Source organism: Anser cygnoides, unplaced genomic scaffold (genome assembly GCF_040182565.1).
Source record: "Anser cygnoides isolate HZ-2024a breed goose unplaced genomic scaffold, Taihu_goose_T2T_genome scaffold_43_1, whole genome shotgun sequence".
Lineage (NCBI taxonomy): Eukaryota > Metazoa > Chordata > Aves > Anseriformes > Anatidae > Anser > Anser cygnoides.
The window spans coordinates 1,401,923-1,426,909 of record NW_027103067.1 but is presented as its reverse complement, the minus strand read 5'-3'; the positions used below and the strand labels follow the sequence as shown (position 1 = coordinate 1,426,909).

The following is a 24,987-nucleotide window of genomic DNA, read 5'->3' as shown; positions in this document are numbered from 1 at the left end:
TCCTGTCCCCGTTCCTGACCCAGTCCCCATCCCCATCCCATCCCCGTCCCCGTCCTGTCCCCGTCACCGTCCCCATTCCTGGCCCCGTCCCGGCCCCGTTCCCAACCCCATCCCCATCCCGGTCCTGTCCCCGTCCCTGTCCCATCCCTGTCCCCATCCTGTCCCCATCCCTGTTCCTGGCCCCATCCTGGCCCCGTTCCCAACCCCATTCCCATCCCCGTCCCCGTCCCCGTCCCTGTCCATGTCCCTGCCCTTGTCCCTGTCCCGGTCCCGGTCCCCATCCCCGTCCCCGTCCCCGTTCCTGACCCCATCCCTGTCCCCACCCATGTCCCTGTCCCCATCCCTGTCCCCGTCCCCGTCACCGTCCCCGTTCCTGGCCCCGTTCCCAACCCCGTCCCCATCCCAGTCCTGTCCCTGTCCCCCTCCCCACCCTGTCCCCATCCCCGTCCCCATCCTGTCCCCATCCCTGATCCTGGCCCCATCCTGGCCCCGTTACCAACCCCATTCCCGTCCCCGTCCCCATCCCTGTCCCTGTCCCGGTCCCGGTCCCCATCCCGTCCCCGTTCCTGACCCCATCCCATCCTGACCCCATCCCCGTCCCCACCCATGTCCCTGTCCCCATCCCTGTCCCCGTCCCCGTCCTGTCCCCGTCACCATCCCCATTCCTGGCCCCGTCCCGGCCCCGTTCCCAACCCCGTCCCCATCCCGGTCCTGTCCCTGTCCTGTCCCCATCCTGTCCCCATCCCCGTCCCTGTCCCCGTCCCCGTCCTGTCCCCGTCCCCGTCCTGTCCCCATCCCCGTCCCATCCCTGTCCCCATTCCTGTTCCTGGCCCCATCCTGGCCACGTTACCAACCCCATCCCCATCCCAGTCCTGTCCCTGTCCCTGTCCCTGTCCCAGTCCCGGTCCCCATCCCCATCCCGTCCCCATTCCTGACCCCATCCCATCCTGACCCCATCCCCGTCCCCACCCATGTCCCTGTCCCCATCCCCGTCCCGTCCCGTCCCGTCCCCGTCCCCTCACCGTGCGAAGTGCCGGCCATGGACCCGCAGCCGCAGCCCCGCCACCTCCCAGGCGCTTTCGGGGCTGGGGGGGAACACACAAAAGGGGTCAGGGCTGGGACCGGCACCGGGACCCCCGCCTCCCCCGGCTTTGGGGTCACGGCAGCGGCCCGGTGCCAGCGCCCGGGCGGTGCCGGTGCCACCTCCGTGCCCTCCCTGCCCCGGGGCCGCGGGCGTGGGGCTGGAGCCGGTTCGCCCCGCTCCGGGTGTGCGGGGTTGGGTGTTTTTGGGGGGGGGGGGGGGGTCACTCACCCATATGGGGCTGGTTTCTTTTCGGGGGGGGTCACTCACCCGTACGGGGTTGGGTTTTTTGGGAAGGTCACTCACCCATATAGGATTGTTTTTTTTTGGGGGGGGTCATTGACTCACCCATACAGGGTTGTTTTTTTGGGGGGGGCACCCATTCATTTATATGGGGTTATTTTTTTGGGGGGGGGGTCACTCACTCACCCATATGGGGCTGGGTTTTTTGGGAAGGTCACTCACCCATATGGGGTTGGTTTTTTTGGGGGGGGTCACTCACTCACCCAGATGGGGTTGGGTTTTCTTTTCGGGGGGTCATTGACTCACCCATATGGGGTTGTTTTTTTATGGGGGGGGCACCCATTCATTTATATGGGGTTATTTTTTGGGGGGGGTCACTCACTCACCCAAGTGTCCACGAGGCCACGGCGCCGTCCACGCTGACGCAGAGGTGGAACTCCACCTGGGGGGGGACAGGGGGGGCACACGGAGGGGTGGGTGCGGTGACGGTGACACCCTGACCCCCCCCCCCAGCCTCCCCCCACCCATGGGTGCCCCCACCTCGGGGTGCACCACGCTGGCCCGGTGCAGGAACCGCCGCAGCGTGCCGCAGTCGGGTCGCGGCGTCCCGGGACGGGGGCAGACCTGGGGGAAGGAGCAGGATGGGGCCGGGGGGGCACCCCAATACCCAGACCCCCCAAAACCTTTTATATTTGGGGGGGCTGCTTGGCCCCCCGCCGCCCCGCCGGCCCCGTTTCCCTGGCAGAAACCGGGCCGCCCCGCTATATTTAGCCGCCCGCCCTACTTCCAGTCCCGGGGGGGCCGTCCCCAAAACCCCCCCCCCCCCCAACAAGGTCACCCCTGGGGGTGGGGGGGGAGGAGAGGGGCCCCCCCCCGTCCGTCCCCCCCCCACCTGGAAGGCCGCCCGCAGCGGGGCGCGCGCCAGCAGCGGCGGCAGCAGGGGGCTGCGGGGAGGGGGCCGGTGGGGTGGGCACCGAGCTGCTCCGGGACCCCCGCCTCACCTGGGGGGGGGGGGGGGGCAGCGGTTAGCAGACCCCCCCCCCCCCAAAATAAAGGAGGGGGTTATGAGGAGGGAGGGGGGCGCTTTACCCCCCCATAGGCCTCGGAGCGGAGGGCACGGCAAAGCTCCCCGGCGGCAGCGACTGTGGGGGGCAAGCGGGTGTTGAGGGGGGGTCGTGGGAGCCTGCCCCCCCCCCCCCCCCCCGGGACCCCCCCGGGACCCCCCCCCCCCCGTTACCCGTGGTGGTGCAGCGGGGCCGGCCCGCGCCCCCCTCCACCACCAGCGCCAGCAGCAGCGCCCCCCCGCACCCGCTCCTCGCCGCGGGGGGGCCGCAGGCGCAGCAGGAGCAGCTCCAGCACCTGGAGGTGGGGGAAAAAAAGGGGGGGGGGGCACGGGGGGGGGGGCGCTGCGGACCCCCCCCCCCCCCCCCGGGATCTGCCCCCCCCCGCCCCATCGCAGCACCTGCTGGCAGGGCCGGGGGGCGAGGGGGCCCCTCCGGGGACCCCCTGAGCCCCCCCAGGACCCCGCTGGACCCCCCCTTAGCACCCTAGGCCCTTCCTGAGCCCCCCCAGGGACCCCTGAGCCCCCCCAGGACCCCGCTGGACCCCCCCTTAGCACCCTAGGCCCTTCCTGAGCCCTCCCAGGGACCCCTGAGCCCCCCCCAGGACCCTCCTGGACCCCCCCTTAGCACCCTAGGCCCTTCCTGAGCCCCCCCAGGGACCCCTGAGCCCCCCCAGGACCCCGCTGGACCCCCCCTTAGCACCCTAGGCCCTTCCTGAGCCCTCCCAGGGACCCCTGAGCCCCCCCCAGGACCCTCCTGGACCCCCCCTTAGCACCCTAGGCCCTTCCTGAGCCCCCCCAGAAACTCTGAGCCCCCCGGGACCCTCCTGGACCCCCCTAGGCCCTCTCTGAGCCCCCCCAGAAACCCCTGAGCCCCCCCCGGGACCCTCCTGGACCCCCCTAGGCCCTCCCTGAGCCCCCCAGGACCCTCCTGGACCCCCCCTTAGCACCCTAGGCCCTTCCTGAGCCCCCCCAGAAACTCTGAGCCCCCCCGGGACCCTCCTGGACCCCCCTAGGCCCTCCCTGAGCCCCCCCAGGACCACCTGAGCCCCCCCAGAAACCCCTGAGCCCCCCCCAGGACCCTCCTGGACCCCCCCCCCCTTAGCACCCTAGGCCCTCCCTGAGCCTCCCCAGGGACCCCTGAGCCCCCCCAGGACCCCGCTGGACCCCCCCTTAGCACCCTAGGCCCTTCCTGAGCCCCCCAGGGACCCCTGAGCCCCCCCAGGACCCCGCTGGACCCCCCCTTAGCACCCTAGGCCCTTCCTGAGCCCTCCCAGGGACCCCTGAGCCCCCCCCAGGACCCTCCTGGACCCCCCCTTAGCACCCTAGGCCCTTCCTGAGCCCCCCCAGGGACCCCTGAGCCCCCCAGGACCCCGCTGGACCCCCCTTAGCACCCTAGGCCCTTCCTGAGCCCTCCCAGGGACCCCTGAGCCCCCCCCAGGACCCTCCTGGACCCCCCCTTAGCACCCTAGGCCCTTCCTGAGCCCCCCAGAAACTCTGAGCCCCCCCGGGACCCTCCTGGACCCCCCTAGGCCCTCTCTGAGCCCCCCCAGAAACCCCTGAGCCCCCCCCGGGACCCTCCTGGACCCCCCTAGGCCCTCCCTGAGCCCCCCCAGGACCCTCCTGGACCCCCCCCTTAGCACCCTAGGCCCTTCCTGAGCCCCCCCAGAAACTCTGAGCCCCCCCGGGACCCTCCTGGACCCCCCTAGGCCCTCCCTGAGCCCCCCCGGACCACCTGAGCCCCCCCCGGGACCCTCCTGGACCCCCCCCCCCCTTAGCACCCTAGGCCCTTCCTGAGCCCCCCCAGGGACCCCTGAGCCCCCCCAGGACCCCACTGGACCCCCCCTTAGCACCCTAGGCCCTTCCTGAGCCCCCCCAGAAACCCTGAGCCCCCCCGGGACCCTCCTGGACCCCCCTAGGCCCTCCCTGAGCCCCCCCAGCCCCCCCCCTTCCCACCCCAGGCCCCCCCTGAGCCCCCCCATGACCCCCCCCGAGGCCCTAAGCCCCCCCCAGCCCCCCCGCTCCCCCCCCCCCCCCGCACCGTTCGCGCTGCCCCGTCCATCTCTCGCCCCCCCCCCCCTTACGGCGCCCCCTGGCGGCTCGGAGGGGAGGGGTCGGGGAGGGGGGGGGTCGGGGGTCGCCGTGGCAACGGGGAGGGGGCGGGGCCTGCCGGGGGCCGTCGCCATGGGAACCGCCCCTCCCCCCCCCTCGGCGGCGGGCCCCCTGTTGCCATGGTGACGGCGCGGCGGGGGGGGCGCGGACGGGTCCATTGGGGGGGGGCTACGGGGGGGGGGGGGCGCTCAGGGGAAGGGGGACACCGGGGGGGGGGGGGGGGGGAGAGAACGGGGCCGCCCCCCCCCTCCTCCCGGTGACCCCCTCCTCCCGGTGCCCCCCCCCCCCCTTCCCGGTGCCCCCCCCCCTTCCCGGTGCCCCCCCCCCCCTCCCGGTGCCCCCCCCCCCCCCGGTGCGGCGTGGCCCCGCCCCCGTCCCGCCCCCCCCCGGGTGCGATGAGCGGCGGCGGCCTCAGCCCCCAGCCGGAGTGCGCGGAGCCGCTCAGGTAGGGCCTGGGGGGGGGGGGGGGGGAGGCAAAGGCCCCGGACCCCCCCCCCCGACCCCCCCCTTTTACCCCCCCGGCCCCCCCCCCGGCCCTGCGGCATCCCCGGTGTCCCCCCCCCCCCCCGCTGCCCCCCCCCGGCCCCGGCACTGCGGCAGCGGCTCCGCAGCGGCCCCGGCCCCGCTTTGTCCCGGGGCCCTGTGCCCCCCCCCCCGTCGCCCCCCCCGATTTAAGCCCCCCCCTCCCCCCTTAAACCTCCCCCTTTAACCTCCCTTAGCCCCCCCCCACAACCTCCCCCTTAAACCCCCTCCCTTTGAGCCCTCCCTTTAACCCCCATCCCCTTAACCCCCCCTTTAGCCCCCCCTTTGGCCCCCCCATCCCATTAACCCCCCCTTTGGCCCCCCCATCCCATTAACCCCCCCCTTTGACCCCCTTCCCTTCACCCCCCCTTTCGCCCCCCCCTTTTAACCCCCCTTTAAAGCCCCTCTCCCCTTACCCCCCCCTTAACTCTCCCTTTAGCCCCCCATCCCCTTAACCCCCCCTTAAACCCCCCTAAAGCCCCCCCCTTAACCCCCTTCCCTTCCCCCCCCTTTTTACCCCCCCATCCCCTTTACCCCCCCTTAACCCCCCCCTTTACCCCCCAAACTCCCCCCCCCTTTACCCCCCCCAAACTCCCCCCCCTTTTTACCCCCCCATCCCCTTTACCCCCCCCTCTTTACCCCCCCAAACTCCCCCCCCCCTTTTTACCCCCCCATCCCCTTTAACCCCCCCTTAACCCCCCCAAACTCCCCCCCCCCTTTTTACCCCCCCCACCCCTTTTACCCCCCCTTAACCCCCCCCTTTACCCCCCCAAACTCCCCCCCCCTTTTTACCCCCCCATCCCCTTCCCCCCCCTTTTTACCCCCCCATCCCCTTTACCCCCCCTTAACCCCCCCCTTTACCCCCCCCTCCCCCCCCTTTTTACCCCCCCATCCCCTTTACCCCCCCCCCTTTACCCCCCCAAACTCCCCCCCCCTTTTTACCCCCCCATCCCCTTCCCCCCCCTTTTTACCCCCCCATCCCCTTTACCCCCCCTTAACCCCCCCCCTTTACCCCCCCCTTCCCCCCCCTTTTTACCCCCCCATCCCCTTTACCCCCCCCCTTTACCCCCCCAAACTCCCCCCCCCCACTTTTTACCCCCCCCCTTTCCCCCCCCCCATTCCCACTCGTGCCCGGCCCCCCCCGTGCCCCCCCCCCACGCGTGCCCAGCCCCCGATTCCCCGCCTGCCGCCGCGGGGGGGGGCCGGGGGGGGCCTGCCATTTATCCCGGCGCTAAGAGCATTAGCGCCCGGCGCAGCCGGACAGGCGGCGGCAGGAGGGTAACGGGGGGGGGGGGGGGCGGCTGGGACCCCCGGCTGGGGGGGGGGGAGGTGGGACAGGACCCCCCCAGCGTGGGGACGGGACCCCCCCCCAAAGGACAGGGCCCCCCAGGAAAGGGATGGGACCCCCACGGACCCCCCACCCCGCTATGGGGACAGGGACCCCGGTGCGGGGATGGATTCCCCCCCCCCCCCAGCATGGTTTTGGGGACCCCCACGTGGGGTTGGGGACCCCCCCCCCCCCAGCGCAGGACCGGGACCCCCCCATGGGGCCGGGACCCCCGGGATGCTGCTGGGGCCTTTTTGGGGCACCCCCATCCCTTTCCCGGGGGGGTTCCCTCAGGTCTGGGGGGGTCCCTTGGGTCTGGGGGGGGGGTTCCCTTGGGTTTAGAGTGATCCCCCCGGGTTTCTGGGGGTCCCCCCCCCGGGTTCTGGGGGTCCCCCCCTGGGTTCTGGGGGTCCCCCCCCGGGTTCTGGGATCCCCCTTGGGTTTTGGGATCCCCCTTGGGTTTTGGGGGTCCCCCCTGGGTTTTGGGGGTGTCCCCCCCTCTTGGGTTTTAGCCCCCCCCGGGTTTTGGGGGTCCCCCCCCTTGGGTTTTGGGATCCCCCTTGGGTTTTGGGATCCCCCTTGGGTTTTAGGGCTCCCCCCTAGTTTTGGGGGTGTCCCCCCCCCCTGGGTTTTAGGGTCCCCCCCCTGGGTTTTAGCGTCCCCCCCTGGGTTTTGGGGGTCCCCCCCCTTGGGTTTTGGGGGTCCTCCCCCCTTGGGTTTTGGGATCCCCCTTGGGTTTTAGCCCCCCCCCCCCCGCGTTTTGGGGGTTTCCCCTTGGTTTTTGGGGTTACCTGGGGGGGGGGGGGTGTCACGGTGCGCGCCCCCCCCCTCACGGCGGTGCCCGCAGGCGCGGCCATGCTGTCCCCGACGGACTACGACAGCCTGGAGATCCAGCAGCAGTACAGCGACGTCAACAACCGCTGGGACGACGGCGACGACTGGGAGCATGAGGGCAGCTCCGCGCGCCGCTTCGAGCGCTCCCGCATCAAGGCCCTGGCCGGTACGGGGGGCCGGGGGGGGGCGGGGGGGGTGTGCGTGCGCGCACACGCGTGTGAGCGGGCAGCCGTGCGCACCGCCGCGCGCCTACGTGTGGACGCGGGCACGGCGCGGTGCACGGAAAGGAGCGCGGGTGGACGCGCGTGCAAAGGGACGCGTGTGCACGCCGGCGCGGCCGCTTGCACGCGCGTGTGTGCCGTTTGCACGCGTGCACGCGCCGGGATGCGCGCAATGTGTGCGCGGAGGGGGGCGCGTGTGGGTAGGCGTGCACGCGGGGTCGTAGGGATAGGTGTGCAAACACTCCTGTGCGCGTGCGGAGAGGTGCGCGTGCGCACAGGCTCAGGAGCGTGTGGATACATTCGTGCACGCGCACGAGTCTATCCACGCGTCCACAAGTCTGCACGTGCACGCAGATTCGTGCACACGCACGCAGACTCGTGCACGTGTGGATAGACTCGTGCACGTGCACGCAGATTCGTGCACACGCACGCAGACTTGTGCACGTGTGGATAGACTCGTGAACGCAGATCCGTGCACACGCACGCAGACTTGTGCACGTGTGGATAGACTCGTGAACGCAGATCCGTGCACACGCACGCAGACATGTGAACGTGTGGATGGAGTCGTGCACGTGCACGCAGATCCTTGCACACGCACGCAGACTCGTGCACGTGTGGATAGACTCGTGCACGTGCACACAGATCCGTGCACACGCACACAGACTCGTGAACGTGTGGATGGAGTCGTGCACGTGCACACAGATCCGTGCACACGCACGCAGACTCGTGCACATGTGGATAGACTCGTGCACGTGCACGCAGATCCGTGCACACGCACGCAGACTCGCGAGTGTGCAGAGAGATGCGTGTGAGGACAGACGTGCAAACGGACTTGTGCGTGCGTGACAAGTGCACGCGCACGGCCTCGTGCACGTGTGGGTGGGTGTGCACGTGCACAGCCTCGTGAGTGTGCAGACAGATGCGTACATGCACACACACTCGTGCCCACGCAGGTAGGCGTGCACGTAGACCTGTGCGCGTGCAGGTAGACGTGTGTGCGCACCCCGACACGTGCGCGTGCGGGTAGACGTGCGCACAGACTCGTGAGTGCGCCAAGAGGCGCGAGTGTGCGTAGATGTGCGCTCACACGCTTGCACGCGTAACAAACGGACCCGCGGGTGCGCAGACAGACGTGCGTGCGCACACACGCGTGCGAACGGCCGTGCACAGGGCCCTGCACACGCGCGCACGCGGCCGCGTACACACGCAGGTGCACGCGCACACCTACGCACGGGCACGCGTGCCCGCTCGCGTGCAACCGAGCTCGCAGCTGCACCAACCTGCACCCCCCCCGTGTCCCCGTGCCCCCCCCCCGTGTCCCCGTGCACACTCACGTCCCCGTGCCCCCCCCCCCGTGTCCCCGTGCACACTCACGTCCTCGTGCCCGCGCACGCCCGCCGTGGCCCCGCCGCCGCCGCCCGACCGGTTCTGGGCCGAGCCCGGCGCCGCCCGGCCCCGCGCTGCTGCCGCCGCTGCCCCCCCCTCCCCAGGGTGTCCTCCCCCCCCCCCCCCCCCACCCCGTTTATCGCCCCCCCCCCCACCCCGAGCCCCCCGCCATGGCCGCGCGCCCCCCCGGCAGCCCCCCGCTGTCCCCCGCCGCCTTCGCCAGCCCGGCCCCGCACGGCGGCGTCCTGGAGGGGCGCTTCAAGCAGCTGCAAGGTGAGACCGGGGGGGGGACACGACGGGGCCCCCCCACCTCCCCAGAACCCCCCCCCACCTCCCCAGGACCCCCCCCCTGCCCACCTCCCCAGGACCCCCCCCCCCTCCCCAGAACCCCCCCCCCCCCCCACCTCCCCAGGACCCCCCCCCACCTCCCCAGGACCCCCCCCCAACCTTCTACCCAACCCCCCCCCCCCATAAGTCCCTGCAGGACCCCGCACCTCCCCGATCCCCCCCCCCCCCATTCCCCTCTGTGCCCCCCCCGCCCCACTTCACGCCCCCCCCCCCCCGGCCCTATAGGGTCAATTCTGCGGCCCCCGGAGACTGAAAATCACCCTGCCCCCCCCCCCGCCCCTAAGACCCCCCCCTTATTCCCGTCCCCCCCCTACACCTCACCTGTGCCCCCCCCCCACCTCTCCCCAACACCCTTCAGGCGCCTGGGGGGGGCTTCCCCGAACCCGCCCCCCCCCCGTGCCCCCCCCCCAGTCCCTGTGGGCCCTTCGGGTTCCCACGGGCGGCCCCGAAACCGCCTCTCCCCCCCCCCCCCCCGCCGCCCCCGGACCCCGAAACCGGCACACCCAGCCCGTGGGGTGACGCTCCCCGCCCCCGGGCGCGCGGCTCTCCCGCGGCGCTTTTTTTTTTTTGGGGGGGGGGACAAGCATTTTTTTTCGGGGGGGCCACACATTTTTGGGCGGGGGGGGGGGCACACGCGTGTGCGCCGTGCTCACGCTCGCGTGCCCGTGCTTGTGCGAGCCGGCTTGCGAGCGCCCAGCGCTTGCAGCCCCCCCCCCCCAAATCCACCCCTAACGGCCCCAAAGCCCCCCCCTGTGGCCCCCAAACCCGCCCCCGCCCCCCAAATCTCCCCCCCCGTGGCCCCCAAGCCCCCCCACGGCCCGGCCCCAAATCCTCTTACTGCTAATCCGGGGCCGGTGCCGGGCACGGCCGTCGCGGGGAGCCGAGCGCCCTCCTTGGGGGGGGGGGTCCCCATGGAACTGAGGGGGGGGGGAGATCTTGGGGGGGGGTGGGTCAGAGCTGCCCCCCCGGGGGGCTCAGTTTAGGGTTCGGATTAGGGTTAGGGTCCCCGGGTGCTCTCCCGGCGTGATGCTGCGCTGTTTGCCCCCCCCCCCCCCATGGCGGGGGTCCTGCTGTGCCCCCTCCCCCCCTCAATTTCTGCCTGGGGGGGGGGTCTCACGGCGGTGTCGCCCCCCCCCAGACGAGCGGGAGGCGGTGCAGAAGAAAACCTTCACCAAGTGGGTGAACTCGCACCTGGCGCGCGGCACCTGCCGCCTCGGGGACCTCTACAGCGACCTGCGGGACGGCCGCATGCTGCTGCGCCTGCTCGAGGTGCTCTCGGGGGAGCAGCTGGTGAGTGGGGGGGGGTGTGGGGTGTGTGGGGGGGGGCACGGCCGGGCAGCCCCCTCCCCAAAGCCCCTGGGACCCCCGGGGCCCTCTCCTCCCGGTGTCCCCGTCCCCACGGTGTCCCCGTTCCCTATGGGTGTCCCCGTCCCCTTCATGTCCCCGTTCCCTTCGTCCCCCCGGTGTCCCCGTCCCTGTCCCCCCGGTGTCCCCATCCCTGTCCCCACGGTGTCCCCATCCCCTTCGTGTCCCCATCTCCATCTCCCTTCATGTCCCCGTCCCCTTCATGTCCCCGTTCCCTTCGTCCCCTCGGTGTCCCCATCCCAGTCTCCACGGTGTCCCCGTCCCCTTCGTGTCCCCGTCCCTGTCCCCCCGGTGTCCCCGTCCCCCCGGTGTCCCCATCCCTGTCCCCACGGTGTCCCCGTCCCCTTCATGTCCCCGTCCCCACAGTGTCCCCATCCCCGTCCCCACGGTGTCCCCATCCCCTTCGTGTCCCCGTCCCCATCCCCTTCGTGTCTCCGTCCCAGTCTCCACGGTGTCCCTGTCCCCTTCGTGTCCCTGTCCCCTTCGTGTCCCTGTCCCCTTCGTGTCCCCGTCCCCATCTCCCCGGTGTCCCTGTCCCCCTGGTGTCCCCGTCCCAGTCTCCATGGTGTCCCTGTCCCCTTCGTGTCCCCGTCCCCATCTCCCCGGTGTCCCCGTCCCCATCTCCCCGGTGTCCCTGTCCCCACGGTGTCCCCGTCCCAGTCCCCATAATGTCCCCACGGCGTCCCCGCCCCCTCTCCCCTCCGTGTCCCCTTCCCCATCCCCTGGGCGTCCCCAGCCCCTTTTCCACGGTGCCTTCCCCACGACCCCGTTAACGCGGTGCCCCCATCCCCGGCCCTCCCTTTCTATCCCCGGACCCCCCCCCCCCCCCAAATTAATCACGCCCCCAAATTAATCACGCCCCCCCCCCCGCCCCGCGGCCAGCCCAAGCCCACCAAGGGCCGGATGCGGATCCACTGCCTGGAGAACGTGGACAAGGCGCTGCAGTTCCTCAAGGAGCAGCGCGTGCACCTGGAGAACGTCGGCTCGCACGACATCGTGGACGGCAACCACCGCCTGACGCTCGGCCTCGTCTGGACCATCATCCTGCGCTTCCAGGTCATTCTGCCCGTCCCGGGGGGTCCCGGTGCCCGGCCCAGGGGTCCCGGGGTGGGCAGGGGTCTCCTCACCGCGCCGTGCGCCCCCCCAGATTCAGGACATCAGCGTGGAGACAGAGGACAACAAGGAGAAGAAGTCGGCCAAGGACGCGCTGCTGCTCTGGTGCCAGATGAAGACGGCGGGGTGAGTGCCTGGGGGGGGTCCTGGGGGCGTCTCGAGGGTCCCGGGGGGGTCCTGGGGGGGGGTCCTGGGCTGAGTCCTCACCCTGGCAGGTACCAGAACGTGAACGTGCACAACTTCACCACGAGCTGGCGGGACGGGCTGGCCTTCAATGCCATCATCCACAAGCACAGGTGGGGCGCGCGAGGACGTCCCCGCGGGGCGGGGGACGCGGGGCAGGGATTTGGGGCGGGGGACGCGGGGCAGGGATTCGGGGCGGGGGACGCGGGGCGGGGGACGCGGGTCCGAGGCTGTGCCGCTGCCCAGGCCGGACCTGGTGGACATGGAGGTGCTGCGGCGCTGCAACGCGCACTACAACCTGCAGAGCGCCTTCAACCTGGCCGAGCGCGAGCTGGGCCTCACCAAGCTGCTGGACCCCGAAGGTGAGCGCGGGGTCCCGCGGGGGGGGTCCCGGGGGGGTCCCGGGGGGCTGTGGGGTTGTGGGGCCGCCCCACTCACCCCCTGGCCCCCAGACGTCAACGTGGACCAGCCGGACGAGAAGTCCATCATCACCTACGTGGCCACCTTCTACCACTACTTCTCCAAGATGAAGGCGCTGGCGGTGGAGGGGAAGCGCATCGGGAAGGTGCCCGGACGGACGGACAGACGGACAGGGGGGTGGACAGACGGACGGACAGACGGACGGAGGGGCGGACAGGGGGGCGAGCGGGCGGACAGACGGCGGGGGGCAGGCGGACGGACGGAGGGAAGGGGAGGGAGGAGGCGGACGGCCGGGGGGACGAGGAGGCAGAGCGATGGAGAAACGAGCGGGCGGACGGACAAGGGGGGGGGGTGGACGGACGGACAGACGGACAAGGGGTGGACGGACGGACGGACAAGGGGGGAGGGAGGACGCTCGAGAGGAGCAGCTCGAGGAAGGGGGGGCGGGCGACGGGCGGGCAGACGGACAGCTGGACGGGGAAGGCGAGGCGGGGCGGCTCGGCCAGATGGCCGCCGGGATGAGCGGAGAGGCAGCAGATGGGCGGGCGGACGGACGGACAGACGGACGGACGGCCGCCCGCAGGTGCTGGACGCGGCGCTGGAGGCGGAGCAGCTGGTGGAGAAGTACGAGACGCTGGCGGGCGAGCTGCTGGGCTGGATCGAGCGGACCATCCTCACCCTCAACGACCGGCAGCTGGCCAACGCGCTGCCCGGCGTGCAGAACCAGCTGCAGGCCTTCAACACCTACCGCACGGTGGAGAAGCCCCCCAAGTGAGCCCCCCCCCCCCAGCCCCCGGTGGGATCCGCCCCCCCCCCAGCCCCAGCAGGGCCGCAGACCCCCCCCGGGGGCTCAGCGCCGCCTCCGCGCCCCCAGGTTCATGGAGAAGGGCAACCTGGAGGTGCTGCTCTTCACCATCCAGAGCCGCATGCGCGCCAACAACCAGAAGGTGTTCGTGCCGCGCGAGGGGAAGCTCATCTCCGACATCAACAAGGTTTGGCGAGGAGGGGGGCGGCGCCGCGGACGTGCCGGGAGCCGACCCCCACCCCCGTCCCGGTGCCCGTCCCCGCAGGCCTGGGAGCGGCTGGAGAAAGCGGAGCACGAGCGGGAGCTGGCGCTGCGCACCGAGCTGATCCGGCAGGAGAAGCTGGAGCAGCTGGCGGCTCGCTTCGACCGCAAGGCGGCCATGCGGGAGACGTGGCTGAGCGAGAACCAGCGCCTCGTCTCCCAGGTGCCGCCGCCGCCGCCCCTTCCCGTCCGCCGCCCCTCGCCGCGTCCGGCGGCGTCCCCGCGCCCGTCCTCACCCCTCTCCGTCCCCTCCTTACCCCCCCAGGACAACTTCGGGAGCGACATGTCGGCCGTGGAGGCGGCGGTGCGCAAGCACGAGGCCATCGAGACCGACATCGTGGCCTACAGCGAGCGGGTGCAGGCGGTGAGCGCGGTGGCGGCCGAGCTGGAGGCCGAGCGCTACCACGACGTCCGCCGCGTCCTGGCCCGCCGCGACAACGTGGCGCGGCTCTGGGACTTCCTGCGGCAGCTGGTGGCCGCCCGCCGCGAGCGGCTGCTGCTGCACCTCGAGCTGCAGAAGATGCTGCAGGACCTGGCGCACCTGGCGGGGTGGATGGAGGAGATGAAGGTAGCGGGCGGGTGCGCAGGGGGGGGCCCCCCCCACCCCCCGATGCCGTTTTTTTTACTCCCGCCCCCCCGCAGGGCCGGCTGCAGTCGCAGGATTTCGGGAAGCACCTGCACGGGGTGGACGACCTGCTGCAGATCCACGCGCTGGTGGAGGCCGACATCGCGGCGCAGGCGGAGCGGGTGCGGGCGGTGAGCGCCGCGGCCCAGCGCTTCGCCCTGCCCGGAGAGGGTGAGTGCGGCCCGGGGTGGCGGGGGGAGGCCAGGGCACCCCCCCCGAGACCCCCGAGCCCGGCCTGGTGGCCGCAGCCGGAGCCGCAGAGGCGCAGGGAGCTGACGGAGCTGCCCGCAGGCTACAAGCCCTGCGAGCCGGAGGTGGTGCGGGAGCGCGTGGCCACGCTGGAGCTGCGGTACCGGGAGCTGGTGGAGCTGGCGGGGCAGCGGCGGGCCAAGCTGGAGGAGTCGCGGCGCTTCTGGAAGTTCTTCTGGGACACGGGGGAGGAGGAGGCCTGGATGCGGGAGCAGGAGCGGCTCCTCTCCTCCGAGGATGTGGGCAGGGACCTGACCAGCTCCCTGCGCCTGCTGAGCCAGCACGCGGCCTTCCGCGACGAGCTGAGCGGGCGCGCGGGGCCGCTGCAGCAGGCGCTGGCGCGGGGCCGCGGGCTGGCGGGCGAGGGGCACCCGCGGGCGCGCGAGGTGGGCGAGCGCGTGCGGGAGGTGGAGGGGCGCTGGCGGGCGCTGGGCGAGCTGGCGGACGAGCGCGAGCGGCGCCTGCGGGACGCCGCCGGCCTCTTCCAGTTCCAGGCGGAGGCGGCCGACGTGGAGGCCTGGCTGGAGGACGCCCTGCGCCTGGCCTCCAGCCCCGAGCTGGGCCACGACGAGTACTCCACGCGCAGCCTGGCCCGGCAGCACCGCGAGGTGCAGGAGGAGGTGCGCAGCCACCGCCCCGCCATCGCCGCCCTCCACGAGCAAGCCGGAGCCCTGCCGCCCGCCTTCGCCGGCGCTCCCGGTGTGGCCGGGCGGCTGCCGGCGCTGGAGCGGCGCTACCAGGAGCTGGCGGCGCAGACGGAGCGCCGGCGGCAGGAGCTGCAGGACGCCCTCAGCCTCTACACCATGCGCAGCGAGGCGGACGCCTGCGGGCTCTGGGTGGGCGAGAAGGAGCAGTGGCTGCAAGCCCTGCTCGTCCCCGACAAGCTGGAGGACCTGGAGGTGGTGCAGCAACGGTGAGCGCGGCCTCCGCCCCGCCGGGGCCTCCCCCCTGCCCGCCCCCGGAGGCCGCCCGGGTCCTCACCTCGTCCGTCGCCGCCCGCAGGTTCGAGACGCTGGAGCCGGAGATGAACAACCTGGCGTCCCGCGTCGCCGCCGTCAACCGCATCGCCGACCAGCTGCTGGCCACCGACCAGCGCAACCAGGAGAGCATCCGGGCCACCCGCGAGCAGCTCAACGCCAGGTGGGGGCGGCCGGGGGGGGGCGGCCCGGGACGCTGTGGGGGCTGCAGGAGGGCTCGGCCATCCCCTGACCCCGCTGCCGCGCAGGTGGGAGCGGTTCCGCGCGCTGGCCGACCAGAAGAAGGAGGCGCTGACCTCGGCGCTGAACATCCAGAACTACCACCTGGAGTGCAACGAGACCACGTCGTGGATGCGGGAGAAGACGAAGGTGATCGAGTCGACGCAAGGGCTGGGCAACGACCTGGCCGGCGTGATGGCCCTGCAGCGCAAGCTCTCGGGCATGGAGCGCGACCTGGAGGCCATCGAGGGCAAGGTGCGGGACCTGCGGGCCGAGGCGGAGAAGCTGGCGGCCGAGCACCCGGAGCAAGCGCCCGCCATCCTGGAGCGGCTGGCGGCCATCGAGGCGGTGTGGGACGAGCTGTGCCGCTGCCTGCGGCGGCGCGAGGAGTCGCTGGGGGAGGCCAGCAAGCTGCAGGGCTTCCTGCGGGACCTGGCCGCCTTCCAGGCCTGGCTGTCCCGCACCCAGACGGCCGTGGCCTCCGAGGACGTGCCGGCCACCCTGGCCGAGGCCGAGCGGCTGCTGAGCCAGCACGAGAGCATCCGCAAGGAGATCGCCCACTACGGCGACGACTACCGCAGCACGCGGGCGGTGGGCCGGGAGGTGACGCGGGGGCAGACGGACGCGCAGCACGTCTTCCTGCACCAGCGCCTGGAGGCCCTGGACACGGGCTGGGAGGAGCTGGGGCGGATGTGGGAGAACCGCCACCACCTCCTCTCCCAAGCCTTCGCCTTCCAGCTCTTCCTCCGCGACTCCAAGCAGGTCGAGGGCGTCCTCAGCACCCAGGTGAGCAGCCGGGGAGGCGGCAGCGGCGGCGGCGGCACCGGGGCACGGCGGTGACGCCCCGCGTTGCGCGCAGGAGTACGCCCTGTCGCACAGCGAGATGCCCAGCACGCTGCAGGGCGCTGAGGCCTCCGTCAAGAAGCACGAGGACTTCATGGCCACCATGGAGGCCAGCGGCGAGCGCGTGCAGGGGCTGGTGGCCGCCGGCCGCAAGCTGGTGGCCGAGGGCAGCCTGCACGCCGACAAGGTGCAGGAGACGGTGGACTCGGTGGAGAGCAGGTGAGGGACCCCGCGGCCCGGCGCTGGGTGCTGGGCGCCCCCCGGTCCTCACCCCGGCCCTGCTGCAGGCACAAGAGGAACCGGGAGGCGGCCCAGGAGCTGCTGGGGCGGCTGCGGGACAACTGGGAGCTGCAGCGGTTCCTGCAGGACGGGCAGGAGGTGAGCACGGGATGGGGCGGGACAGGATGAGCGGGGCACGGTGTCACGGTCCCGACCCCGCTCCTCCCCTGGCAGCTCACGCTCTGGATCGACGAGAAGATGCTGACGGCCCAGGACGTGTCCTACGACGAAGCCCGCAACCTGCACACCAAGTGGCAGAAGCACCAGGCCTTCGCCGCCGAGCTGGCCTCCAACAAGGGTTGGCTGGACAAGATGGGCAAGGTTGGGACCGGGACGAAGCCGGGGAGGGGGCCGGGCTGCCCTCCGCCGCCTCCCCGCTGACCCCAGCGTCCGTCCCAGGAGGGCCAGCAGCTGGCGGCGGCGAAGCCAGAGCTGGGGGCGGTGGTGACGGAGAAGCTGGCGGCGCTGCGGGGGCTGTGGGACGAGCTGGAGTCGACGACGCGGACGAAGGCGCGGCGCCTCTTCGACGCCAACCGCGCCGAGCTGTGCGCCCAGTCCTGCGCGGCGCTGCGGGGCTGGCTGGCGGGCGTGCGCGCCCAGCTGCGCTCCGACGACTACGGCAAGGACCTGACCAGCGTCAACATCCTGCTCAACAAGCAGCAGGTCGGCGCGGGGAGACGGGGAGGAGGGAAGCGGGGAAACGGGGCGCGGGGAGACGGGGGGCGCGAGATCGCCGCAGGGACGCGGGGCGCGGGGTTTTGGGCGCACGGGGTCGGACGCACAAGGGGCAGGGGTACGGGCAGGGGCGCGCAGACCTGGGCAGCCGAAAGAAGGGGGGCAAAGCTGATGGGGTGCCCCGGGGCACTGCCGCTCACCCCGTGCAGATGCTGGAGAAGCAGACGGCCGTGCGGGAGAAGGAGGTGGAGGCGATCCGGGCGCAGGCGCAGGCCCTCAGCCGCGAGGACGCCAGCGCGGCCGAGGTGCAGGGGCAGGTGCGCGCCGTGGAGGAGCAGTTCCTGGGGCTGCGGGAGCCGCTCCGCGAGCGCCGCCGCAAGCTGCTGGCCTCCAAGGAGGAGCACCAGTTCAACCGCGACCTGGAGGACGAGATCGTGAGTGGCCGGAGCAGGGGGGGGAGCCCCGCAGCCCCCCGGGGGGGTCCCGCCGTCGCCGCCGTCGCCCTGACCCCTCTGTCCCCGCAGCTGTGGGTGAAGGAGCGCAGACCCCTGGCCGTCTCCACCGACCACGGCAAGGACCTGCCCTCGGTCCAGCTGCTCATCAAGAAGAACCAGGTGGGGTCGGGGGGGCCGGGAGCCGCTGCGCTGCGGGAGGGGGTCCGGCCACGGCAGGACACCCAGGCTCGCGTCGCCTTCCGCCTCCTGCAGACGCTGCAGAAGGAGCTGCAGGGCCACGAGCCGCGAGTGGAGGAGCTGCTGGGGCGGCGCGGGGGGCTGGCGCGCCCGGCCGAGCGGGTGCGGGAGCTGCGGGAGGCCTGGCAGGAGCTGCGGCTGCAGGCGGAGCTGCGGCACCAGCGCCTGGAGCGCGCCCACGCCGCCCAGCAGTTCTACTGCGACGCCGCCGAGGCCGAGGCCTGGATGGGCGAGCAGGAGCTGCACATGATGTCCCAGGAGAAGGCCAAGGTACGGCCCCCGGGGGGGGGGGTCGGGGGGGTCCCGTATCCCCCAGTGCCCCCCCTCCGGACCCCGTCCTGAGCCGCTGTGCCCTGCCAGGACGAGCTGAGCGCCCAGGCCATGGTGAGCAAGCACCTGGTGCTGGAGCAGGCGCTGCGGGACTACGCGCACACCGTGCACCAGCTCTCCGTGCAGAGCCGCGACATGGTGGCCGCCGGGCACCCCGAGAGGTGGGCGCCGGCCCCCCCACGTCCCCGCTGCCGCCTCCCTTCCCCTCCCGCCTCACCCCGGGGGGGGGTCGTCCCCCGGCCCCGCGCGCCCCCACCCCTCCCCTGACGCCCGGCGTGCCCGCAGCGAGCGCCTGACGCTGCGCCAGGGCCAGGTGGACAAGCTGTACGCCAGCCTGAAGGACCTGGCGGAGGAGCGGCGGGCCAAGCTGCAGGAGCACCAGCGGCTCTGCCAGCTCAAGCGCGACGTGGATGACCTGGAGCAGTGGATCTCGGAGCGGGAGGTGGTGGCCGCCTCCCACGAGCTGGGCCAGGACTACGAGCACGTCACGGTGCGGCGCGGGGCTGGCGGCGGGGACGCCCCCCGTGGCCCCGACGCGTCCCCGACGCGTGCCCCTGACCTCCCCGGCAGATGCTGCGGGACAAATTCCGGGAGTTCTCGCGGGACACGAGCAGCATCGGGCAGGAGCGCGTGGACGGCGTCAACGGGCTGGCGGACGCGCTGATCGCGGCGGGGCACTCGGAGAACGCCACGGTGGCCGAGTGGAAGGACGGGCTGAACGAGGCGTGGGCCGACCTGCTGGAGCTGATCGACACGCGCTCCCAGATGCTGGCGGCCTCCTACGAGCTGCACCGCTTCTACCACGACGCCCGCGAGACCCTGGCGCAGGTGCAGCACAAGCAGAAGCAGCTGCCGGACGAGGTGGGGCGCGACCTGAACACGGCCGAGGCCATGCAGCGCATGCACACCACCTACGAGCACGACATCCAGGCGCTGAGCGCCCAGGTGAGCCCGCGGCGCGGCGTTTGGCGCGGCGCGGCACGGCGCGGCGCGGCCTCACCTCTTCGCCCGCAGGTCCGTCAGGTGCAGGAGGACGCGGCGCGGCTGGAGAAGGCGTACGCCGGCGAGAAGGCGGCCGACATCCGGCGGCACGAGCGGGCGGTGAGCGAGGCGTGGGCCGAGCTGCGCGGCAGCAGCCAGGGCCGCCGCCGGCTGCTCCTCGACACCGTGGACAAGTTCCGCTTCCTGCGCGCCGTGCGCGACCTGCTGCTCTGGATGGACGGCGTCCGCCTGCAGATCGAGGGCCAGGAGCGCCCGCGGTGAGGGGGGCGGCCGCGGGGGAGGTAGGAGGGGGGAAACGGGGATGCGGCGGCGGTGCTGAGCCCGTCCCCGTCCCCGCGGGTGGCGCAGGGACGTGTCCTCGGCCGACCTGGTCATCAAGAACCACCAGAGCATCAAGGCGGAGGTGGAGGCGCGGGCCGACAGCTTCGATGCGTGCGTGGCCATGGGCACCGCGCTGCTGGACAAGGGGCACTACGCGGCCGACAAGGTGCCCCCGGCCCCGCGTCCGCGTCCGTGTCCCCATCCCCGTGTCCTTGCCCCCGTTCTATCCCCTCCCCGTGTCCCCCGTCCCCGTATCCGTGTCCCTGTCCCCCCTCGTTTGCTCTTGTCCCTATTTTGTCCCCATCCCCGTATCCCCATCCCCTCCTGTCCCCATATTTTGTCCCCATCCCCTCCTCTGCTCCTGTCCCCATCCCCTCCTGTCCCCATCCCCTCGTGTATTCCCACCCCCCCGTCCCCGACCCCTTCTCCTTCACCCCCTCCTCACATCCCCACGTCCCCATCTCCCCGTCCCCACGTCCCTGTTTTTATGCCCCCCCACGCTCACCGCTCGCCCCCAGATCTCGGAGAAGCTCTCGCAGCTCCAGGAGCGCCGCAAGGACATCGGGGAGCGCTGGAAGGAGAAGATGGACTGGCTGCAGATCGGTGAGCGCGGCGCGGGGGGCCGGGGCGGGGAGGAGAAGGGGGGGTCCCGGCCCCCCTCCCCAGCGGCCCCACGCTCCCCCCCCCCGGTGTCCCCGCAGTGCTGGAGGTGCTGATGTTCGGGCGGGACGCGGGCATGGCCGAGGCCTGGCTGGCCAGCCAGGAGCCCATCGTGCGCTCGGCCGAGCTGGGCGGCAGCGTGGCCGAGGTGGAGAACCTCATCAAGCGCCACCAGGGCTTCCAGAAGGCGGCCGCCGCCTGGGAGGAGCGCTTCGCCGCGCTCGAGCGCCTCACCACGGTGAGGGGGGGGGGGGAGAGGCCGGGACCCCCCCCTGGGGGGTTAAGGGGTGCTGACACCCCCCCCGTGCGCCCCCCATCCCCGTTTTATAGCTGGAGGAGAAGGAGCGGCGGCGGCGCGAGGAGGAGGAGGCGAGGAAGAGGCGGCCGCCCACGCCCCCGCAGCCTGAGGCCGGGGGGGTCCCCGCGGTGCCCCCGGGGCCCAGAACGGGTTGGGGACGGGGGGAGCCGCAGCGGTGAGGGGGGGGAAGGGGGGGGAAGGGGGGGGTGTCGGGGATTTGGGGGGGGTCACGGGAGGGCGACGCTGCAGGGTGGGGGGTTGGGGGGGGGCTTAATGGGGAGGGGGGATGGGGGTGGGGGGTTGGGGGGGGGCTTAATGGGGAGGGGGGATGGGGGTGGGGGGTTGGGGGGGGGCTTAATGGGGAGGGGGGGATGGGGGTGGGGGGGTTGGGGGGGCTTAATGGGGAGGGGGGATGGGGGTGGGGGGTTGGGGGGGCTTAATGGGGAGGGGGGATGGGGGTGGGGGGTTGGGGGGGGCTTAATGGGGAGGGGGGATGGGGGTGGGGGGTTGGGGGGGCTTAATGGGGAGGGGGGATGGGGGTGGGGGGTTGGGGGGGGGCTTAATGGGGAGGGGGGATGGGGGTGGGGGTTGGGGGGGCTTAATGGGTAGGGGGGGATGGGGGTGGGGGGTTGGGGGGCTTAATGGGGAGGGGGGATGGGGGTGGGGGGTTGGGGGGGCTTAATGGGGAGGGGGGATGGGGGTGGGGGGTTGGGGGGGCTTAATGGGGAGGGGGGATGGGGGTGGGGGTTGGGGGGGCTTAATGGGGAGGGGGTTGTGGGATCTGGGGGGGTTGTGGGATCTGGGGGGGTTGTGGGATTGGGAGGAGGCACCCTGGGGAGCGGGGGGAAATGCAGTGCCCATGGGGTGAGTTTTTTTTGGGGGGTGGGGGGGATACAGAGGGGACACGGGGTCCAGGGGAAGGAGGGGACAGCAGCGGGGTCCTGAGCCATGGGGGGGGTGTTGGAGTGGGGGGTCCCAACCCCCTGCCCACCCCTGTGCCCCCCCCCAGGGCCCTGGCCCTGCAGAGCCGCCTGCCCGAGGCGCCGGCCATGAACGGGATCTGCCCCGACAGCGCCGCTGCCCCGGTAAAGCCCCCCCCCCCCCCAAAAATCATCCAAGCCCCCCCAGATTCACCCCCCCCCCCCCAAAGGACCCACACCCCCTTTCCCCCCCCCCCCCGCAGGTGCCAGCGGGGCCAGCGCTGACCAACGGGGCACGGGAGCGAGGCCCCAGCCCGGGGGTCTCCCCGGGGACGCCCGCGGGGGGCCCGGCCCCCCCCGACCCTGCCCACGCGGCCACGCTGCCCCCCGCGCCCCCCGGCCCCCGAGAGCCTGGAGGGCGGCCTCTGCCGCAAGCACGAGATGGAGGCGCAGGGCAAGAAGGCCCCCAACAGGTGAGGCCCCGCCCCTTTGGGGGGACACGCCCCCGTAAGCCCCGCCCCCTCGGGACACACCCATCCAGGCCCCGCCCCTTGGGGGGACACGCCCCTGTAAGCCCCACCCCCTCGGGACACACCCGTCCAGGGCCCGCCCCTTGGGGGGGACACGCCCCCGTAAGCCCCGCCCCTCGGGACACACCCATCCAGGCCCCGCCCCGCGGGGGGACACGCCCCCGTAAGCCCCGCCCCCTCGGGACACACCCATCCAGGCCCCGCCCATTGGGGGGACACGCCCACGTAAGCCCCGCCCCCTCGGGACACACCCATCCAGGCCCCGCCCCTGGGGGACACACCCATCCAGGCCCCGCCCCATTGGGGAACACGCCCCCGTAAGCCCCGCCCCCTTGGGACACAACCCATCCAGGGCCCCGCCCCTTGGGGGGACACGCCCCCGTAAGCCCCGCCCCCTCGGGACACACCCATCCAGGCCCCGCCCCCCTGCGCACACAAATTACGCCCCAAGTCCCCCCCCACACGCAGCGTCACCCCCCCACGACGTGCCCTGTCCCCCCCGTTAAGCCGCGGCCCCCTCCCTATACACCGTGCCCCCCTCCCTACACACCGTGCCCCCCCTATTACCCCACGCCCCCCAAAATACCCCCCGTGTACCCCAAAACACGCCCCACGTCCCCTAAAATATGCCCCACGTACGTGGTGCCCCCCCCCTCTAAGCCCCGTTCCCACCCCCACTACACCGCGCCCCCCGTTACCCCGCCGTGCCCCCCCCATTACCCCGCCGTGCCCCCCATTACACCACCGTGCCCCCCCATTACACCACCGTGCCCCCTGTTACACCACCGTGCCCCCCCATTACACCGCCGTGCGCCCCCCGTTACACCGCCCTGCCCCCCCGTTACACCGCCATGCCCCCCCGTTACACCGCCGTGCCCCCCGTTACCCCGCCGTGCCCCCCCGTTACACCGCCCTGCCCCCATTACACCACCATGCCCCCCGTTACACCGCCCTGCCCCCCATTACACCACCATGCCCCCCCGTTACACCGCCGCGCCCCCCATTACACCACCGTGCCCCCCCATTACACCTCCCTGCCCCCTGTTACACCACCGTGCCCCCCCATTACACCACCATGCCCCCCGTTACACCGCCGTGCCCCCATTACACCACCGTGCCCCCCGTTACACCGCCGTGCCCCCCGTTACACCGCCGTGCCCCCCATTACACCGCCGTGCCCCCCGTTACACCGCCGTGCCCCCCATTACACCGCCCTGCCCCCCATTACACCACCGTGCCCCCCGTTACACCACCATGCCCCCCGTTACACCGCCGTGCCCCCCATTACACCACCATGCCCCCCGTTACACCGCCGTGCCCCCCATTACACCACCGTGCCCCCCGTTACCCCGCCGTGCCCCCCGTTACACCGCCCTGCCCCCCATTACACCGCCCTGCCCCCCGTTACACCGCCGTGCCCCCCGTTACACCCCCCCCCCCCCAAAATCCCCCCCCCACTACGCCGCCCCCCCCCCCCCCCAGGTCGTGGCAGAGCGTGTACTGCGTGCTGCGGGGGGGCAGCCTCAGCTTCTACAAGGACGCCAAGAGCGCCAGCCACGGGGCCCCCTACCACGGGGAGCCCCCCGCCAGCCTGCGCGGCGCCCACTGCCACCCCGCCCTGGACTACAAGAAGCGCAAGCACGTCTTCAAGCTGGGGTACGGCTGGGGGGGGGGGGGGGGGGGGGGTCCAGAAGGGGTCCTGGGGGCATCCAAGGGGGTCCGGGGGGGGGGTCCCGGACCCCTCTGAGCCCTGTCCCCGTGCCCCCAGGCTGAGCGATGGCAAGGAGTACCTCTTCCAGGCCAAGGATGAGGTGAGATCGGGTACACGGGGGGGGTAAAAAAGGGGGGGGGGCACACGCGTGTGCAGCGGTGCCACCGTGTGTGCCCCCCCCCCCCTCCCGCAGGCGGAGATGAGCACCTGGCTGCGGGTGATCCACGCGGCTGCTGCCCTGGTCCCCGGGGGGCCGCGGGAGGGGGCGGCAGCGGTGGTGCCGGGGGGGGGCAAGGGGATGACGAGGGCCATGAGCATGCCCCCCGCGCAGCCCCCCGCCCCCGAGGGCGCCCCCCCGCTGCGAGCCCGCGAGGGGAAGGAGAAGGAGCGGGAGAAGCGCTTCAGCTTCTTCAAGAAGAACAAGTAGAGACGGGGGGGGGGGGGGCCCCGAAGCGGCCGAGCTGATGGAGGGACGCGGCTGGGGGCAGCACGGGGGGGGGAGCGCGGGACCCCCCCCGCGCCGTCGTGCCTTTCCGTGCCCTGGGGTCCCCGCGTGCCCCCGCGTCCCGGTGATGTCCCCACGCTCACAGGAAGCGGCCGCCCAGCCGGCGGCGTCGCCCCCTACCCCGAATAAAGAAAGAGGCTGCAGAGAGCCGCGGGCACGCGACTGCAACGGGGGACGGGGACGGGGTGGGGACGGGGTGGGGATGGGGACGGGATGGGGACAGGATGAGAACAAGGACGGGGATGGGGACGGGATGGAGACGGGGATAGGAAGGGGGTGGAGATGGGGACAGGGACAGTGATGAGGATGGAATGGGGTTGGGGACAAAGATGGGGACGGGATGGGACATGGACGGGATGGGGACAGGATGAGGTCGAGATGGGGACGGGATGGGGACAGGACGGGATGGGGACGGGATGGGGACGGGGGGGACGGGATGGGGACGGGATGGGGATGGGATGGGGACGGGATGGGGATGGGATGGGGACGGGATGGGGATGGGATGGGGACGGGATGGGGACGGGATGGGGACGAGATGGGGACGGGATGGGGACAGGACGGGGATGGGGACGGGATGGGGACGGGGACGGGATGGGGACGGGGATGGGGGGGGATGGGGATGGGATGGGGACGGGGGGGACGGGATGGGGACGGGATGGGGATGGGATGGGGACAGGATGGGGACGGGATGGGGACGGGATGGGGACGGGATGGGGATGGGATGGGGATGGGGACGGGATGGGGACGGGGCAGGACAAGGACAGATGGAGCTGGGCACGGGCGGCTGCGGTTGGGACCCCAGTGGATCGCCGTGGATCACTCCAGCGCTCCCCCAGCAGGGCCCCCATGGATCCCTCCCCGCCCTGTTCC

The 24,987-nt window shown here is 72.7% G+C and overlaps 1 protein-coding gene and 1 long non-coding RNA gene across 2 annotated transcripts; one reads left to right on the top strand and one right to left on the bottom strand.

Annotated features, from left to right (window-relative positions):
- Window positions 1–635: 635 nt before the first annotated feature.
- Window positions 636–4,514, bottom strand: LOC136789248 (uncharacterized). The gene is made up of 6 exons (XR_010828083.1): window positions 4,426–4,514; window positions 2,562–2,683; window positions 2,217–2,466; window positions 1,865–1,948; window positions 1,711–1,766; window positions 636–1,085 (listed from the first exon to the last, which is right to left on the bottom strand). It is a non-coding gene; the product is annotated as an uncharacterized lncRNA (long non-coding RNA).
- Window positions 4,515–4,844: 330 nt separating this feature from the next.
- LOC136789300 (spectrin beta chain, non-erythrocytic 2-like) lies at window positions 4,845–24,264 on the top strand. Its single transcript, XM_066989327.1, is given in 37 exon segments — window positions 4,845–4,941; window positions 7,193–7,345; window positions 10,273–10,424; window positions 11,382–11,555; window positions 11,647–11,738; window positions 11,828–11,908; window positions 12,042–12,157; window positions 12,248–12,360; window positions 12,799–12,986; window positions 13,090–13,207; window positions 13,286–13,444; window positions 13,547–13,849; window positions 13,924–14,077; window positions 14,198–15,068; window positions 15,158–15,295; window positions 15,381–16,137; window positions 16,211–16,413; window positions 16,482–16,572; window positions 16,648–16,794; window positions 16,873–17,136; window positions 17,358–17,582; window positions 17,673–17,762; window positions 17,856–18,110; window positions 18,201–18,331; window positions 18,456–18,660; window positions 18,741–19,115; window positions 19,185–19,429; window positions 19,521–19,659; window positions 20,012–20,096; window positions 20,195–20,391; window positions 20,484–20,626; window positions 21,461–21,536; window positions 21,635–21,756; window positions 21,758–21,844; window positions 23,384–23,557; window positions 23,670–23,712; window positions 23,806–24,264. Coding segments are annotated over 36 exon segments (7,092 nt in total). The 5' UTR covers window positions 4,845–4,941; window positions 7,193–7,200; the 3' UTR covers window positions 24,040–24,264.
- The last annotated feature ends 723 nt before the right edge of the window (window positions 24,265–24,987 follow it).